The 16,464-nt window shown below is 37.6% G+C and overlaps 2 protein-coding genes across 2 annotated transcripts in view; one reads left to right on the forward strand and one right to left on the reverse strand.

Annotated features, from left to right (window-relative positions):
• Positions 1–32: 32 nt before the first annotated feature.
• On the forward strand, positions 33–13,202 carry PEX3 (peroxisomal biogenesis factor 3). Its single transcript, XM_081940607.1, has 12 exons — positions 33–203; positions 1,822–1,953; positions 4,299–4,380; positions 5,171–5,214; positions 7,089–7,213; positions 8,261–8,327; positions 8,423–8,477; positions 8,554–8,719; positions 9,187–9,257; positions 10,169–10,291; positions 11,149–11,245; positions 12,109–13,202. The coding sequence occupies exons 1-12, from the start codon at positions 131–133 to the stop codon at positions 12,190–12,192; spliced, it is 1,119 nt and encodes a 372-aa protein (XP_081796733.1). The 5' UTR covers positions 33–130; the 3' UTR covers positions 12,193–13,202.
• FUCA2 (alpha-L-fucosidase 2) overlaps positions 13,120–16,464 on the reverse strand; it is a 20,498-nt gene continuing 17,153 nt past the window's right edge. The window contains exon 7 of the mRNA XM_081940606.1: positions 13,120–15,381. Within this exon, the coding sequence (XP_081796732.1) occupies positions 15,241–15,381 (141 nt within the window). The 3' untranslated portion in view covers positions 13,120–15,240. The remainder of the gene's footprint in view (positions 15,382–16,464) is intronic.

Raw genomic sequence — 16,464 nt, forward strand, 5'->3', positions numbered from 1 at the left:
GCGGGGAGGACGTGGGCCGAACGAAGCCGGCGTCGGAGACGAGGGGCGGGGCTTCCTGCGGCGCGCTGGGGACGGGTGGGCGGAGCGGCGGCTCGACTGAGAATCCTCATCTGCTGCCGCCGCCGCCGCGATGCTGCTGGCCGTGTGGGGCTTCCTGAAGCGTCACAAAAAGAAATGCTTCTTCTTGGGCGCTTTCCTAGGCGGTGAGTTTCTCTCCCCACCGGGCATTTTCCGGGCCTTCGCCTGCTGCCCAGATCAGCTGTTAACAAGCAGCCCTACCTGATCCCGAGCGCCCCCTGCGCTCTCCCTGCTGCCCCAGAGCCAGAAGCGTCCGCCCCCTAAAATCTGCAGGACTAAAATCTGCTCGCCCCTTTTAAGTTTTGCTTCGTTTATCTATGCCAAGCGGGCTTGCTCCCAAGGATGGGTGCATGAGGATGGCCGCCTTGACTCCTGATTAATTTACCGATTTTCTTTTTAGTTCTCCATATGTTCAACCTATATTGGCTAAAAATACCATCCCTTTGCTCGAGAGGTCGATACGGAGAAGAGTGAAGAACTTGCCTTTCCTCCTACTGACTTCCCACTTCCCTCCTTTCGAGACTGTCTTTTATTTTTATTTATATCGTCAAGCATCTATCAGATGACAAATATAAGTATAAGCATGATTTGAATACATGAAATGGATAGGAATAAAAAGGAACATTAGGACAGGGACTGCAGGCAAGTTGGTGCACTTATGCACGCCCCTTACAGACCTCTTAGGAATGGGGTAAGGTTGACAGTAGACAGCTTAAGGTTAAAGTTTTGGGGTTTGGGGAAGAAACCACAGAATGTTTCTTGCTCCTTGTCATACATATCCTGGTATTTCTGTATTTTTTTTAAATGATATGTTATGGTGAATTCCTTTATATAGCATTTGTTACAACAAAGTTAAAATAAACTCCCGCAGTAGTGAACAGAAGGAAAGAAGATTCAAGCATATGCTTACCTGAGCTCATAATTTGCCAGCATCGGCTTGAACAATTTCCCCTTTAGATAAGAGTTACGAACCAAGCAAGTTTAGCTGTAATTCCAAGAACATTATCTTAATAGAAGAGGAAAAAATAACTTTCTGTTGCTCTGAAAAATAAGTGACTTTTTTTTTCCCTGGGGCCTTGTACAAATAGGACAATGAAGGAAAGGATGATAGAGAGCTTCAGTCACATTTGCTGGGCCTGGATGAAGGTGTGGATTGAAGGCAATGTTTCAAAACCTGTCTTGAAGCACTATAGTTTTTGCTTTTGCAACTGAGTTAAAATCTCCTCTCACTAGAAGATTCTGAATTCATAAATATGTTTCATTGAATGGGGATTTGTAATTAAAGGAAACAAAGTTACCAGCTTACGATAAATAAATAATGAAATGGAAACTGATACGTAGTACATGGGGAGAGTGCTTGGTTATGGAATGCTTAGTTAAGAATTTATCTTGCCTGAGAAGTTCCCCCCAATGGAGATGTACTGGTAGATCCTACTGATGAAAGAGGTTCAAGTACAGACAGATTCTTTTAATTAGTTCACATGTTCTGCATCAGCCTCCTTCATTCACAACTGCATGAACAGACTTGCACAATACTTTCCTGTTTCAAGTGTATCTTGAGAAAGTATCTTTTTTTTTCTAAATACAGAAGCTTCTCCCCATGATCTTGCCAAATGCAGTTCTTTGTTTAATGCTTCTCTGGACATATATTATTCTTGGGCTGATCAACCATATCCCAAATTGTCAGTAGCTTGGTAATTCAGAGAGTGTAGTGTGATATGTATGTGTGTATGTCTTTTGTAGGGGTTTATGTACTTGGAAAATATGGTCAGAAAAAAATGAAAGAAATTCAAGAAAGAGAAGCAGCAGAATATATAGCACAAGCAAGAAGGCAGTATCATTTTGAAAGTAATCAGAGGACTTGCAACATGACAGGTAAGGTAGTACTATAGCTATTTTGTTTGTCAAAGAGATCAAAGTCTGAAACTCACTGTCAAATTCCCTTTTTTGGGGTACTTGTTTTAACATCTACCGTATTTTTCGGAGTATAAGGCGCACCTTTTTTCCTTTAAAAAGAGGCTGAAAATCTGGGTGCGTCTTATACACCAAATACAGCATTTTTTGCCTCCTAAAGCCCTGCCCTTTCACCAAAATGGCTGTGCATAGCCTTAGGGAGGCTTTCAGACAGCTCCTGGGGACTGGGGAGGGCAGAAATGAGCAAAAAATGGGCCGTTTTTTGCACCCCCAGCAGCACTCTATAAGCCTCCATAAGGCTATGCATGCATTTTTTCTTATTAAAAAAACCGGCCTGTTTTCATGAAAAATGGGCAGTCTTTTGCTCTTTTTTGCCCCACCCCACCCCCAGGAGCACTCTGCAAGCCCCCCCCCCCAAGGCTATTCATGCCTTTTATTTGAAAAAAGAATGGGCCCATTTTCGCCGTTTTGGGGAGGCTTGCAGAGTGCAAAACCTTCTTTTCTCTCCCCCTTTTGGAAAGCTGTTTAGTTAGAGTGGTTGATGAGTTTTAGGTGCTACAGGTTGTCAGCGATTTCCTTCTCCAGCACATGGACAAATACACCTGGAAACATCTCCCTACCTACCTACTTTCTCTCTCTCTCTCTCTCTCTCCCTACCTACCTACTGTATTTCTCTCTCTCTCTCTCTCTCTCTCTCTATTTCTCTCTCTCTCTATCCCTTTATCTACCTACCTACCTACCTACTTAACTACTCTCTCTCTCCCCCTACCTACCTACTGTATTTCTCTCTCTCTCTCTCTCTCCCTCTATCTACTTATATACCTACCTATCTACTGTATTTCTCTCGCTCTATTTTTCTCTCTCTATCCCTCTACCTACCAACCTATCTACTCTGTCTCTCTCTCTCTCCCTACCTAGCTACTGTATTTCTCTCTCTTTCTATTTCTCTCTCTCTCTTTAGCTACCTACCTACCTAATTGCTCTCTCTCTCCCTACCTACTATATTTCTCTCTCTCCCGCTCTGTCTACTTATATACCTACCTATCTACTGCATTTATCTCTATATATTTTCTCTCTCTATCCCTCTACCTACCAACCTATCTACTCTCTCTCTCTCCCTACCTATCTACTGTATTTCTCTCTATCTCTCTCTATTTATCTTTCTCTCTATCCCTTTATCTACCTACCTACCTACCTACCTAAATACTCTTTCTCTCCTTACCTACTGTATTTCTCTCTCTTTCCCCCTCTATCTACCTACCTACTTTTAAAAAAAAATCCTCTTCAAAACCTGGGTGCGTCTTATATTCCGGTGCATCTTATACTCTGAAAAATACGGTAACTCCTGTTTCTTTAATGAAACAATTGCTGCAGATGAAATACTGCTTAGAACAATGTTTGCTAACTCCGGCAACTCATCAAAACATAACTACCATAAATACAAACAGATATGTAAGCTATTTTTTATATTTCTAATTGACTATAAATCATGAGCAACTGAGCAATTTATCATGCAAAACATGATTAACCTTAACAGTAGTTTGGTATTATGTGTGAACTACAATGGTATGGTTAGTCATGCTAATATAGACAGGTTAGTATAATAAATAGGATTCAGAAAGTTGTTTGTCTAATTCTACATTTTCAGGAGGGCTCTGGTTGTTGTTGTTTTTTACCAGTAATGTGTAATCTCACATAGCAGATTCCTTTTGAAACTGATGGGCTGTCAGTGATTCTTACATTTATTGTTTTCTAAAGGTTATTTTAAATAAGCTTTAAATATTTTTCCCAATGTTAGAATTATGTTATCGAGATCTTTACATCCAGTTCTACTGTAACATCTTTACTATTACACTCCATGTCAGGGGAAAAAACGCCCTGGAGAAATTTGAGATCAATGGATCGGGCTGATTCCCTTCCGCATATCTTTTGAGATATTAAGAAAAGAAATAAAAGTCTTTAAAAAGTATTCTAATTAATAAACAAACTTTAATACGAAAATAATAAAAGTAAATGAAACAGAAAATAACTAATTGGTTACATTTTGATAATAAAAGGTCCGGTTGCCAAGTTGGCAGCCGAACAAAAAAGAAAGGAATTCTGGAATGTGTGACGCATGCGCAATAAATCACTTTCAGATAACATTTTGTTTTATGACCTGCGCAATAACTCTTTCTTAGTTTAACTCTTGAATGTCAGTTCATGCCTAGCAAACTTTTTAACATCGTGACACTCCAGTTATTGTTTTTACTTTGTTGATGATGCTCTGTGCCTTCAAATAATTCTTCCTATCATCTACTTTTTAGTGCTATCAATGCTTCCAACATTAAGAGACACTTTGATGTATCAGCTGAATTCTGAGAGTCTCACTTCTCTGCTAAAAAACAAGTAAGCAGAAATTATCAAGAGATTATTATAGTTTGTTTTGAATGTCTGTTCTTTAGATTTTGGTAGCGTGTATGTACATAACGTTATCATGGACAAAGCTATTTATTTTCTGTTAACACGCTGTTGAAAGTATTTTCCTGCCAAAGTCATGTAAGATTGAAATAGCTTAGCACAGGGGTGTCCAAACTTGGGAGCTTTAAGACTTGTGGACTTCAACTCCCAGAATTCCCCAGCCCGCTATACCCCTGGCTTAGCATGTGCTATATGAATTGACTTTAGGGGAGGAAAACTTTGCCATTGAAGTGTCTGACTCCTTTTTTCATGCTATTGTTTTAGGCATGAAACTCATAGATGATTCTGTATTCTGGTTAAATTACTTTTTTTTACATGTTTTCTGAAATATTTATTACCAAGGCAATCTAGGGCTACACATTTGTATTTTTTTCAGCATCACAAAAAAATGTGATTTATTCCAGTCCTATATGAGCAATTGTGCTTATACAGTTGAACTTCCTGTTCCTTTCCAGTATGCGCAGAAGAATGGGTAGGATTAAGAATCCATTCTGTTGATGGAACAGTGTCTCTCAACTGACTGGCATCATTGCATAGGTTCCTGTGCTTTGCAAGCATTCTCCTTATGACAGTATCGCTTTCCAAAATCCCAGCATTTTTCTCCCTCATCATATTTTTATGTTGGATTTTTGTTTTGTTTTGTTTGATGTGGGTGCCCTTCAGATGTGATAGAGCTCTTCAATTAATTATAAATGTGTTTATTCTATTCTTTCTGTAGGCCAGCCAATAAGTTAGAAATATGGGAAGAATTGAAGATTATGAGTAAGTCAAATGAACCATTGTGTTTGTGATTCATTGAGCCTCCTTAGGTATACAAAGAATGAGACCTTTCTTTCTTCAGTATTGGCTATTGTGCTTCAAATACTATCCCAACAAGCATTATAATTTGTCATGAAGAAAGCATATTTATTCAAAAGTAAGCCTTACTGTTTGTTTAGTGGAACTCTGTTGAATTAATTGTGACTTCTCATAGCGGCCATAGTTGTTATCCCTCCTGGAATAAGTGATGTCTACCCTTAGATGTGTAGTTATTTTTCATCTTATTTTATTTTCTCTAATTTTAAGTCTATGTTTGTAATGGTGTGTTTAAAACCAGTAGCCTCTCTCTCGCTTACTACAGCATTTACCCCATAGCATCATTTAAAATTAAGTAGGAAGCTCACCAACACAAAGCACTTTATTCTGTCTCCTTCAAATTCTTTCTTCACACTATTGTCAAGAGCAGTTGAGATGGTAGCTTGGCTGAGTAGAAAAGAGTCTTTTCCAAAGACTTGGACTAAGCAGATGTTGTTTGGTGTTAGAGGTATTGTCCCAAGATGTATTCCGTTCCAAATAAAGTTGCCTTTTGCAATTGACTGATGGTAATTTTATCACTGCTGTTAGTGTTCAGTGGTGCACCAGATGTTTTGGGATTACACCCAAGGTGCCTGTTACTATTGGTAGTATCTTTGTTTTGCCACAGTTGTTCTACTTGTATTTGCAGGCGTTTGTATTTTGTGACTTTCTCCAGTTCTTTCTCCTTCTGTTCTGCTGTACTGCAGGCACTGCAACTTCCAGACTTTTTGTCTTTCTTATCAACAATTTTAAGTCTGGGGTGTTATGTATTATTACTCTTGTTTAATATAGCTGCTTGCTCCGAGACACTCTTGCCATATCTCTGTCTTGTGCCTTCGTTGAAAGCCTGCTTAGTTAAGTGACTTCATCACCATCCCCAGGATGTGAACTCCAGCTGCTACACCCTCTGTGTATTATGTTAGAAGCTGTGACCAACCTTGATGTTGCTTTATCCTCACTTTGGTTCTAGTGGCTAGTGTGCCTTTAATCCAAAATTACTGAAAAAAGAGCTTACTACCCTAGTGACTTGGCCTTTCTTTGTGCTAGGCATTTGGGGGCTTTTCTGCTTGACTTTTCCCTTCAGCAAGATTTTTCAACATGTGCTTCACAATGCTTCCTCTTTGGTGTCATCTTTGCTACCTGTGTCTCCTGCCTGGCCACACATATCTTCAGGCTCAACAAGTCATCAGATTCAGTTATTATTTCACACCAGAACCTTCAACTTATATTGTGCATCTGATTGTGATGTTTAAAGATAGTTTTGTTCCATCAGCTACTATCCAATAGAAGCAATTTTATCAGGAGTCTCCTTAACACATGCACATGGTGATATTATATTTACCTCCATTCAAAAGGATGCATTGCAATAGTAAAAACACAATTTATGGTTGTCATAATTAATTAGAATGTGTCATAATAGTGAGAATAGTGTTACATAGAATAAAGTAAAAATTCTGAAATTTTCCCTTTTGCAATCCTTTTGGGAATTGTGTATTCTTTGTTTCCTCCATTTTTTGCATTTTAACCAAAATCTTTTTTTAAGCCTTTTACTTCAGTAAATCCATGAATATAATAGCTTTTATTTAGCTAAATCTAGTACTTCGATTAGCTTGAGCTTTGAATTATGCTGTTCCTTTAGATTTTAAAAAAATAAATGCAGATTTCCCCTTCAAATATTTTCTAGAAGTATAGCCCTGATTTAAGTCTCCAAAAAGCACCATTACTATTTGATTTTATTAATGAAATATATTATTTTTAAAGATAGGTTCAGTATTTCATAGTAATGTTTTGTTTTATTAAAGGTTTTACACGGAGTATTGTAGCAGTATACAGCACATGCATGCTTGTAGTTCTTCTCCGAGTCCAATTAAATATTATTGGTGGATACATTTACTTAGACAATGCAGCAGTTTGCAAAAATGGCACTGTAAGTAGATTGTTTTCAAATAGATAAATTTCTGGGGTAAAAACTCAGACAGGAAATTCTACTTTGAATCCTCCAGTATATTTTTATGCTTGCTTAAATCTCATTGAAACAAACCCATGCTGAAAATATTTATGATTACTGAAATGAAACTATGTCAGATGGAGATTTAATTTTTCAAAATGGAATGATGACCAAAAGACATGGGATACAGATCTTAAAATACCTTCAAAGGCTATATTGTAACCTGGCACCAGTCACCCTTTTTTGTATCTGGGAACTGCTCTTAAACATTTTTTCAGGAGGACTTCAGAGGATATGGTTGTGATGCCATGGCACCATCAAAGAGATGTGACTACAGTTTTCAGCTCTTTTTCATCATTTGGACCGGGAGTGGGGGGGGGGGGGGGGATGGAAAAATAAAGATTGTAAAGTAAAAGAAACCTATCACAGGATAGACTTTTTGTGTCTCTTTGAAGCATTTTACACCTCTGGCATGTGCCTAGACAAATCCCTGTTTTCTGGTAACGTTTTGAGAAGTGGCTTGCCATTGCCTTTTTCCTAGGATTGAGAAACACCAACTGGCTCAAAGCCACTCAGCTGCCTTATGCAGGACTGGAATTTGCATCTCCTGATTTTTAGCTCAATGCCTTGAACCATTACACTTATCTGGTTCTCATTGGAGGTTTAATACACCGATTTTACTTGTAAAAAAAAGGTGCCATTGTTCTTCAGTTTGCTTCCAAATTTTGGCAGGATAATCTTGGGCATTCAGTGACTACAAGAACCCCAGGAAGGCTATGGATTTGCTTTAGCCTTTGCTCTAGTTGTGCTTCCAAGATAGCTTTCATGTAGCTTTTAACGGGGATGGGGAGGGGGAATGAATTGTTCTGTTCTACTTTAAATGATGGCAAGAGTCCTTTAAGAAGTTTTTAGCAGCTACCGAAGAGGTAAAGGAAGTAGTCTGTGTTCTGATTTACTGCAAGATATGCAGGGCGGATGGTGTTCCTTAGGTAGCAGAAATGATACAGAATATCTTTCTTCTTGCAGACACTTTTAGCTCCCCCTGAAGTTCAGCAACAATATTTGTCAAGTATTCAACACCTCCTGGGAGACGGTAAGTTACCTGTAAAACAATTTAGCCTAAAATCATATTATGATGTTTGAACGAGTAGGAATTGATCTTCCGTCATTCTTCCTCTTCTGCCGTAGGCTTGACTGAACTGATAAGCGTGATTAAGAAGACTGTGCAGAATGTATTTGAGAGGTATAATTGGGTCTTTTAAAAATCTAAACTGCATGGTTTGCATGCACGCTACTAAGTTTAACTCTTCTCGTTGCAGTGTTTCTCTCAAGCATGCCCTTTCCCTCTTGGAACTTGAACAGAAGCTAAGAGAAATTAGAACGGTAATTGAACAGCCCGAAGATTCTGCATCTGAAGAAACTGCATCACAATCTAAGCTATGTCATTACATGATGCCGGATGAAGAGAATCCTTTAGCTTTCCAGGTATTTTGCATGTTATTAACAGCAGGGAATCGGTCTGACTGAACAACAATTGGGGTTGGATTCTGTATGTTTTTCATAGAATTGGAACTCATCTTGAATCTAACATTTTTTTTATTTAACTTTAGCTTTGCCAAATTAGGATGGGGAAAAAAAACATTACAGTGTGCAATGTTTGCCAATGATTTCCTCATCTGTCACAAACGATGTCTTTGGCAACATAATGTATAGAACAGGGCTGTCAAACTTGCGGCCCATGGACCGGATACGTCATGTGCTGGCCACGCCCACTCCTGGTTTAGCAAATGGGTTGACGACGTGAGTTTGACACCCCTGATATAGACAGTAAATTCTACTCCGGCACAGTTCTTGAATAGGGTCACAACAATCATGGTTGAATTCAAGGCAGATAAAGTCAGTTACACTAATTGTGAAAACATTCAAGTTGCCTTTATTCTCTGTCTTTCTAGGCTAATGAGCTTACAGAAAAAGATGTTGCTACCATTAAGTTGCTTAATGAAACGAGAGATATGTTAGAAAGGTAAGTAGCCAAAGTTTGAGGACTTGAACCTGAGTTGATGCTGAACATCTTACGACAAACAAGAAAAAACGGAAATGTTAATAAGTTGAAATTTGGATGTTTTCAACATTTAAGATGTTAGTAGTTTTAACGGTATTTTCTATAAATCTTTACAAATGAAAGATCTATTTATACAAATAACAGACAATAATTATAAGACTTCAAGAGAGAAATCCAGTAGCCTTTTTGCCTTACATCCCCTTCCTGCCCTCAGATACTTTAATTTCTACTACTGGGTTGAGCAAATCAATATCATCATGGACAAGGGGTGTGGATGGAGATCAGATTTACATCAGTAGTATTGCAGACCCTTTTCTAAATTCATTGCAAATTGCACACATGATCCAAAATGCAGGTTCCTGTGGATGTTGCTGGAGCAAACCATATTTATTATTGTAACCAAATGGCCTGCAATTTGGGTGTTAAAACAACTTATTATTGTCTAAGTGACAGGCAAAAGGATTCATGCAGTAAAACGGGGGAGAAATGTGTACAGTTGGAAGCTTTGACATGAAAAATTAAACAATTGCCTTAACTGGCATTTTGTGCTGATATGTATGAAGTGAAGTGTATGTATGAAGTGTATGTATGAAGTGCATGTTTCTATATGAGTTTATTGGCAAGTATAATTTTGAACTATGGTGTTGAGTTTATTTCCTTTATATGTGCACAGGAGGATAGAATGTCCTCCAATATGTAACATCTATAATTCCCTAGAACATGTACAGCCTATGTTGTATAGCCTATGACCCATCAGGTTTTGGGAACTGCAACTGAAAAGTTCAGTTTGTGCATAAAAAGGCAGTATGATACAACTTTAGTTTTTTTCCAAGAATTGTGAATAATACCAGGGAATATTTTCTTCATTCCAGCCCAGATTTTAATAGAGTTTTGAGCAGTTGCTTAAATAGAGGGTTTAGTCGATTACTGGATAACATGGCGGAATTCTTCAGACCTACTGAACTGGACATATGCCATACTGGTTCTGTGAACAGGTAAAACTTGTTTTAATAATACAAATGCTCCCAGCTGTTATTGGAGAATAGTTGTATCTTTTTTCCCCCCTATCCATAAAAGTGGAATGGCAATTTCACAGTGGCATTTCGAGCAAAACATCCTGCAAATCCTCTCAAAGAATCAGAAAAAGTTATTTAAAGTAGATGTATGGAAAATGTCCATCATGACAGCGTCCACAATAGTTCTAATGAAAGTGTTTTCACTATGTGTGGAGCAGGGAAGAATCAGTGGCTGTCCTAAATTTGAACAAACATGATTATTTCGAACTGAATTATCCCATTACATGGTTTAAAATTCTTATTGTATAAACTAGAGTATTTTCTAGTTACTGCCTCTCATTTTGTTTTTATCACAAGCTGTCACGTTAGGTAGAATTTAGGTAAAATGTACAAAAACAAACATTTTCTGTTCCAGTCTACAAAGAGCTACACATAAATGGTTGCTCTTGCGTGTTTCTATTGCCAAAAATCTTTGAGCAGGGTTGTGTTAATGTTGAATGTGTCTTTTCTTATTCGAACATTTTAGTAGAATCTGCTGGTAATTCTTGAATTGGAATACCAGTCAGCTAATATGCTTTGCAGCCAACAAAAAACTGTGATAAGTATACTCAGCTCACACAGAGATTGAGACATACTGAGCATGTGAATGGAAGAGTTGGGATCGATCCATTTTGAATTCCTACCTGCTTATCACTGTTGCATTGCATAGGGACAGTTTGTATTGAATATGTTCTTGATGTCGATATTCAATATTTGTAGTCTTACAGTGGCTGTGATATCAGTATATTGCAAAGTAATTAAGCAGACAGACTTCTGTATTTTTCCCCTTATCCTAGTCTTTCCAGTGCCAGTCTTCCTCTAGCCAAGATAATCCCCATAATAAATGGACAGATCCATTCAGTCTGCAGTGAAACACCTAGCCATTTTGTTCAGGTAAGAAAGCCTCTACTTTATTTGTTTTAAAGTGAAATTCTACTCAAACCTGCTTGAAAATAAGTCTGACTTAGTTTGGTGGGATTTATTCTTAGGTAAGTGTGTTTAGCACTGAAGCCTTAGCCCAACGATGGCAAACCTTGGCATGCCAAAATTGTGTACACGCGTGTGCCCACAAGGCAATGCATGCGTGCTATGCAAGTGCGCACAGCCACCCGTGCATGCCCATGCGATACACACACACCCGCCTGGGGGGGGGGAGTTTCGCACTTCCCAGGCTCCGGAGGCTTTCCTGAAGCCTGGGAGGGGGCAAAATCGGCCTCCCCCAGCCCTCCGGAAGGCCGAAAATCAGCTGGCCGGTACTGACATGCGCACTGGAGTTGATGGCTTGCATGCTGGCAAATGTGGCTCCTCATAGGTTTGCCATCACGGCCTTAGCCTATATTAAGATTATATATCATCCTTGCTAAATCTAAATTCCAATGAGTTTTAAAACAAAATTAAAATAACAGGAATAGGTAATATTATCTGAAATCATGAGTAAATTCATATATTCATAATTAAAGTGAGACATTTTATCAGCCTATTCTTTATTCTCAAGACTTGGCAGCAATAAAGGAGGAAAGTCTGTTCTTTTTGACACAGAAAAAAAGTCTTTAGGCTTCCTTTATATTTTCTCCCCTTCCTAAATATTTTACATCTCTTCTATTTCGTTATATTTTAATTTCGATTTTAAGCACTTGCACTGCCTTAGTATAGATATGCTGATACTGCTAAGGTTCAATTTCCATTCTTGATATCATGGTTAAAAATGGTACACCATAATAAAACAGAGCAAAAACTGATCTGAATATTCTTTTTAGGACTTATTAATGATGGAACAAGTAAAAGACTTTGCTGCTAATGTATATGAAGCCTTCAGCACCCCGCAACAACTAGAAAAGTAAACTGCTGTTCAATATGTACAGAATATACTATTTAGTATCCAGTTATTGTGACTATTCGTTTTGATAATGAAACTCATTAACAATGTGCAGTAGAACGACTATCCTTGTAAAACAGACACATTTTTAAAAGTTAATTTCCATTTTTTTTATACTGGAATTCCTACAGCTGACTAAAGTAATTATTAATATATATATATATAAATCTTTGTGCTGTAAGCCTTTGCATTGAGGCAGTCAATTTTGAATAACTTGTTTACAAAAAAAAAACCAGTGCAATAAGCACTGTGTCAATGGATGGTTTCTGAAGATTAATGGCAGTTTTTACAATTGCGCAAACTATCACAAAAACAGTTATGATGGGAAAACTAAATCCAGACGATTTTCAGGCTGGAGTAATAAAATCTTTCTGCAGTCCCTCTCCAATTCAGCAACTTATCAGTTGTATCAGAAACACAACATGACAGCCGGTAGATGGAACAAAAATAACCAGCTCTGGCATACATGACACCATTTTCCCCCCATCGGTAAATGAGAATGGCTTTTAGTTGCGGTTTCTCTTGGCACAAAACCACCATACAATTCTCGCTCTCCAACTGAGTAAAAGGGGATTTGGTCAAAAGATCATCATATACTATTATATTTCTGGTGGTGGATGAGTAATTATGCTTTTCTCTTTTTTAACCACTGAAATATTTTTCTTAAGTTGACTTGAGAGAGCAGATAAGCAACCCAGCAGTGGGCTAGATGGCTTTTAAAGTTTTAGGTTCTTTAAACTGAGACTACTGACTACTATATGATCTGCTATAAAGATCTGCTGGTATCTAAAAAGTGCAATGTTGAGCTTGCAGTATGAGTTTGGAGTTGAAATGTTTTGTTCCTAGCAAAAATTATGTTTACACTGTTTATAAATGGCTATTGCTGTATACATTCATTTTGTAAATATTTTTAATTTGTATTTACTTAGAGCCCTACAAAATATCTGAATCACAATAAAGTATTTTGACAGATTACATGCTGTCCTGATCAGTACTGTTTATGGAATCAGGAATTTATTGTTTAGAGCTTATCCCCAGTTCTTTGAATATCGTTCAATCAAATAGTTGCAAAGATGCAGTGTAATCAGTTAATACAAAAAATAAAAGATCTAATGTAACAATAGGAGGTAACAGTAGCTAAATCTCAAAGTGAATGTATTCTTTTTGAAGCTTTTTAGACAATTTCACTAGTGATGCTCTGCACAGACATATATTATAAACATTTAAATAAAAAACTTATTTTTAATGGTAATAACCTCTGTATTTTAAAGTATGAACGGGTCACTTAGAAATAAGAGCGCATATAGAAAGTCTATAACAGCCCTATTAAAATGCTAGGATTTTGGGGGGAAAATCAGACCAAGATAAATTGCTTCAGAATTTTTTCCAACTTTTATCAAAAATACAACCTGTACAATTCAATTGAAAAACTGAAATCTTTCAGGGGGGGGGATAATTAAACATACAATAACATGGTTGCATAAGTGTGCACACCTTTAAACTAATAGTTGTTGAAGCACCATGGTTTTGCTGTAAGAGGCAACTGAGTAAATGTCAAAATACCCTACTAGAACAGTTGAAAATGGGCTTAATCAGTCACTTTTATCACTACTGTGTACTATTATTTAACCACAATTTGAGTGTCATCAGTTAATTCTGAACATAGCCATATCCCTACTTATAGGAGGGTGTGTACAAACTGAAACATTTGGTGGGGGGGGAGGAATAGCTTACAATAACATGCAACCATGTTATTGTAAGCTATCCCTCCCCCACCCCCCACCAAATGTTTCAGTTTGCTTTTCAATTGAATTGTGCAGCTTATGTATTATAATTAAAGGTAGAAAAAATTCTGAAGTAATTTATCTTGCTCTGATTTTTTTTTACATCTTAAAAACATGGCATTTTAACAGGGCTGTGTTTAACAGGGCTTTCTAAAAGCACTGTATTAATTAATTAATTAATTAATTAATTAATTAATTAATTAATTTAGAAATTTATTTGCTGCTCATTTCACATCCAACAACTGGGTGGCTTGCAACATAAAAACATTAAAAACATTTAAATCATCATTTATAAAATAACATAACAGATACAATCATTAATCTCGCCTCAGTGGTAAGATGTTCAGAGGGCAGGAACCATGGCATAGAAGGCTCTTCTCCTAGATCCCACCAGCCAGAATTCCTTGACTGACAGGAGCTGTGGCATAACCTCTCTGCTGGCACGTGTGAGGCGGGCTAGTCTGATCGGGACGGTTCAAGTAACTTGCACCCATCCCATGCAGGGCTTTAAATGTATATACAGAATACTAGATCATTTCTATCTCCTCAAAACTAAGATCTAAGTGCCAGTAGACAATTTACTAACCTCTTTGGAATCCTCTGAAGTAGTCATAACAATTACAATAAAAGCAAATTGTTAGGGGAAAGATTAAAACCCCAATTTTAAAAAAATTCTGAAACTCCCTTCCGTGGGAACATCTTTCAGTGAATTCGGTATTGTTTCACAAAAGCAAGATTGTATTAAGAGCTATTATTTAGCATCACAAACTTCAACCATACTTCTGTTATGTCTATCAAGAGCCATGGTGGTGCAGTGGTTAGAATGCAGTACTGCAGGCTACTTGTATTGACTGCTGGCTACCAGCAGTTCGACGGTTCGAATCTAATGGGCCCCAGGCTGACTCCGTGTTCCATCCTTCCAAGGTGGGTAAAATGAGGACCCAGATTGTTGGGGGCAATAGGTTGCCTCTGTCAACCACTAGAGAGGACTGTAAAGCACTGTGAAGTGGTATATAATTGCTATTGCTATTTCAATACCTCAGAATTCACTGGACAATATCAATTTACTTAACCTTTCCAGCTTTTGTGACTGCTATACTCATTCTTCTATCAACTTTGCTTTAAAAGTATTAAGAGAAGAAAAGAAGATTGTTGCCTGAATTATTTTCTATTTTAAATCTATCCTTATTTCTCCAGTTACAAAAATTCAGCAGAGCAAGATTATGTCCCTACTGTATATTATTAAGCTGTAGAGTCCAAGCCCACTGATAGGGATATTTATTGAATGGTAACAGAGGTGCAGCCACCATCATTCCTTTTTCTCCCATAGAAATCCAAGGCAATGATTCTTCATATCCTATTAGTTTCACCTGAAATTAAAAAAAAAACTATTATAAATGGGAGGAAAGTAGGAAGAAAGCTTTTCAAATGAAAAATGGATTTGAAATAATTAGCTCTTTTCAAGGATTACATAAAATCATGGCTTGTTTGAAGTACAATTTCAATTAAAAATACGTTAATTGGTGTTTCAATCCTGTAGTCTGCAATCCCCCCCCCCCCATACAAATTCCCACACCATTCGAAGGGAGTTCATCACAAAACAGATAGCTAAATGTCTCTGTAGATTCTCAGCCATCCAGATGATGGTTATCCCAAAAGTAGTTTCTTTCAAAAGGCAACTAGTTTTTCTTGCTTTGCTTGAAGAAGTTTTTCACTTCTTATCCAAGAAGCTTCTTCAGTTCTGAATAAATGGTGGAGAATTGCAGACTACAGGATTTAGGTGACCCCGAGGGCACAGATAAACCTCCAAGTGGCTTCAATAACTTTCAGAAAGAGCTAACGAAAGGAAAATAAATCCTGCCATTCTCCACCATTCTGTCAGAACTAAAGAAGCTTCTTGGATGAGAAGCGAAACGTCTTCAAGCAAAACGAAAATCCAGTTGCCTTTTGAAAGAAAAGCACTTTTGGGGCAACTATGACCAGGACCGATTGAGAATCTCTACAGACATAGAGCCACAAAAACAAACCGGGAATTTAAAAGTATGGATCTCTGTCCATGTACCATGCTCAGCCACAGTAGTAGTGGTGGTAGGCTAATGGCTATCTTGATTTGATAGTCTAAAACTGTTTTTTCATCCATCTTCCACATAGCATATTAAGTAAAAAACAAAACACCAAACCCCATTATGTAAATTTAGCAGTGTTCTGCACATTTGCTTAAGTTTCATGCACAGAGATTGCTAAATTACACACCCAAATAAAGTTCTAGGATGCCCCAGTCCTTTGAACTTCTTCCACTGAAATAAAATTTGTTTTGGCTACAAGAGTATCAGGCATTTTTGATTCAAGCATTGAAAGAAGTCATTCTATCATGTGAACTTGCTATTGCTACCCTGTGCTATTCTGGTCTTTGTCTCAAGACTATGAAACTACTTATGGTTAGGCTATTTGGT

This window comes from Natrix helvetica (assembly GCF_964273705.1).
Source record: "Natrix helvetica genome assembly, chromosome: 2".
NCBI classification, from domain to species: domain Eukaryota; kingdom Metazoa; phylum Chordata; class Lepidosauria; order Squamata; family Natricidae; genus Natrix; species Natrix helvetica.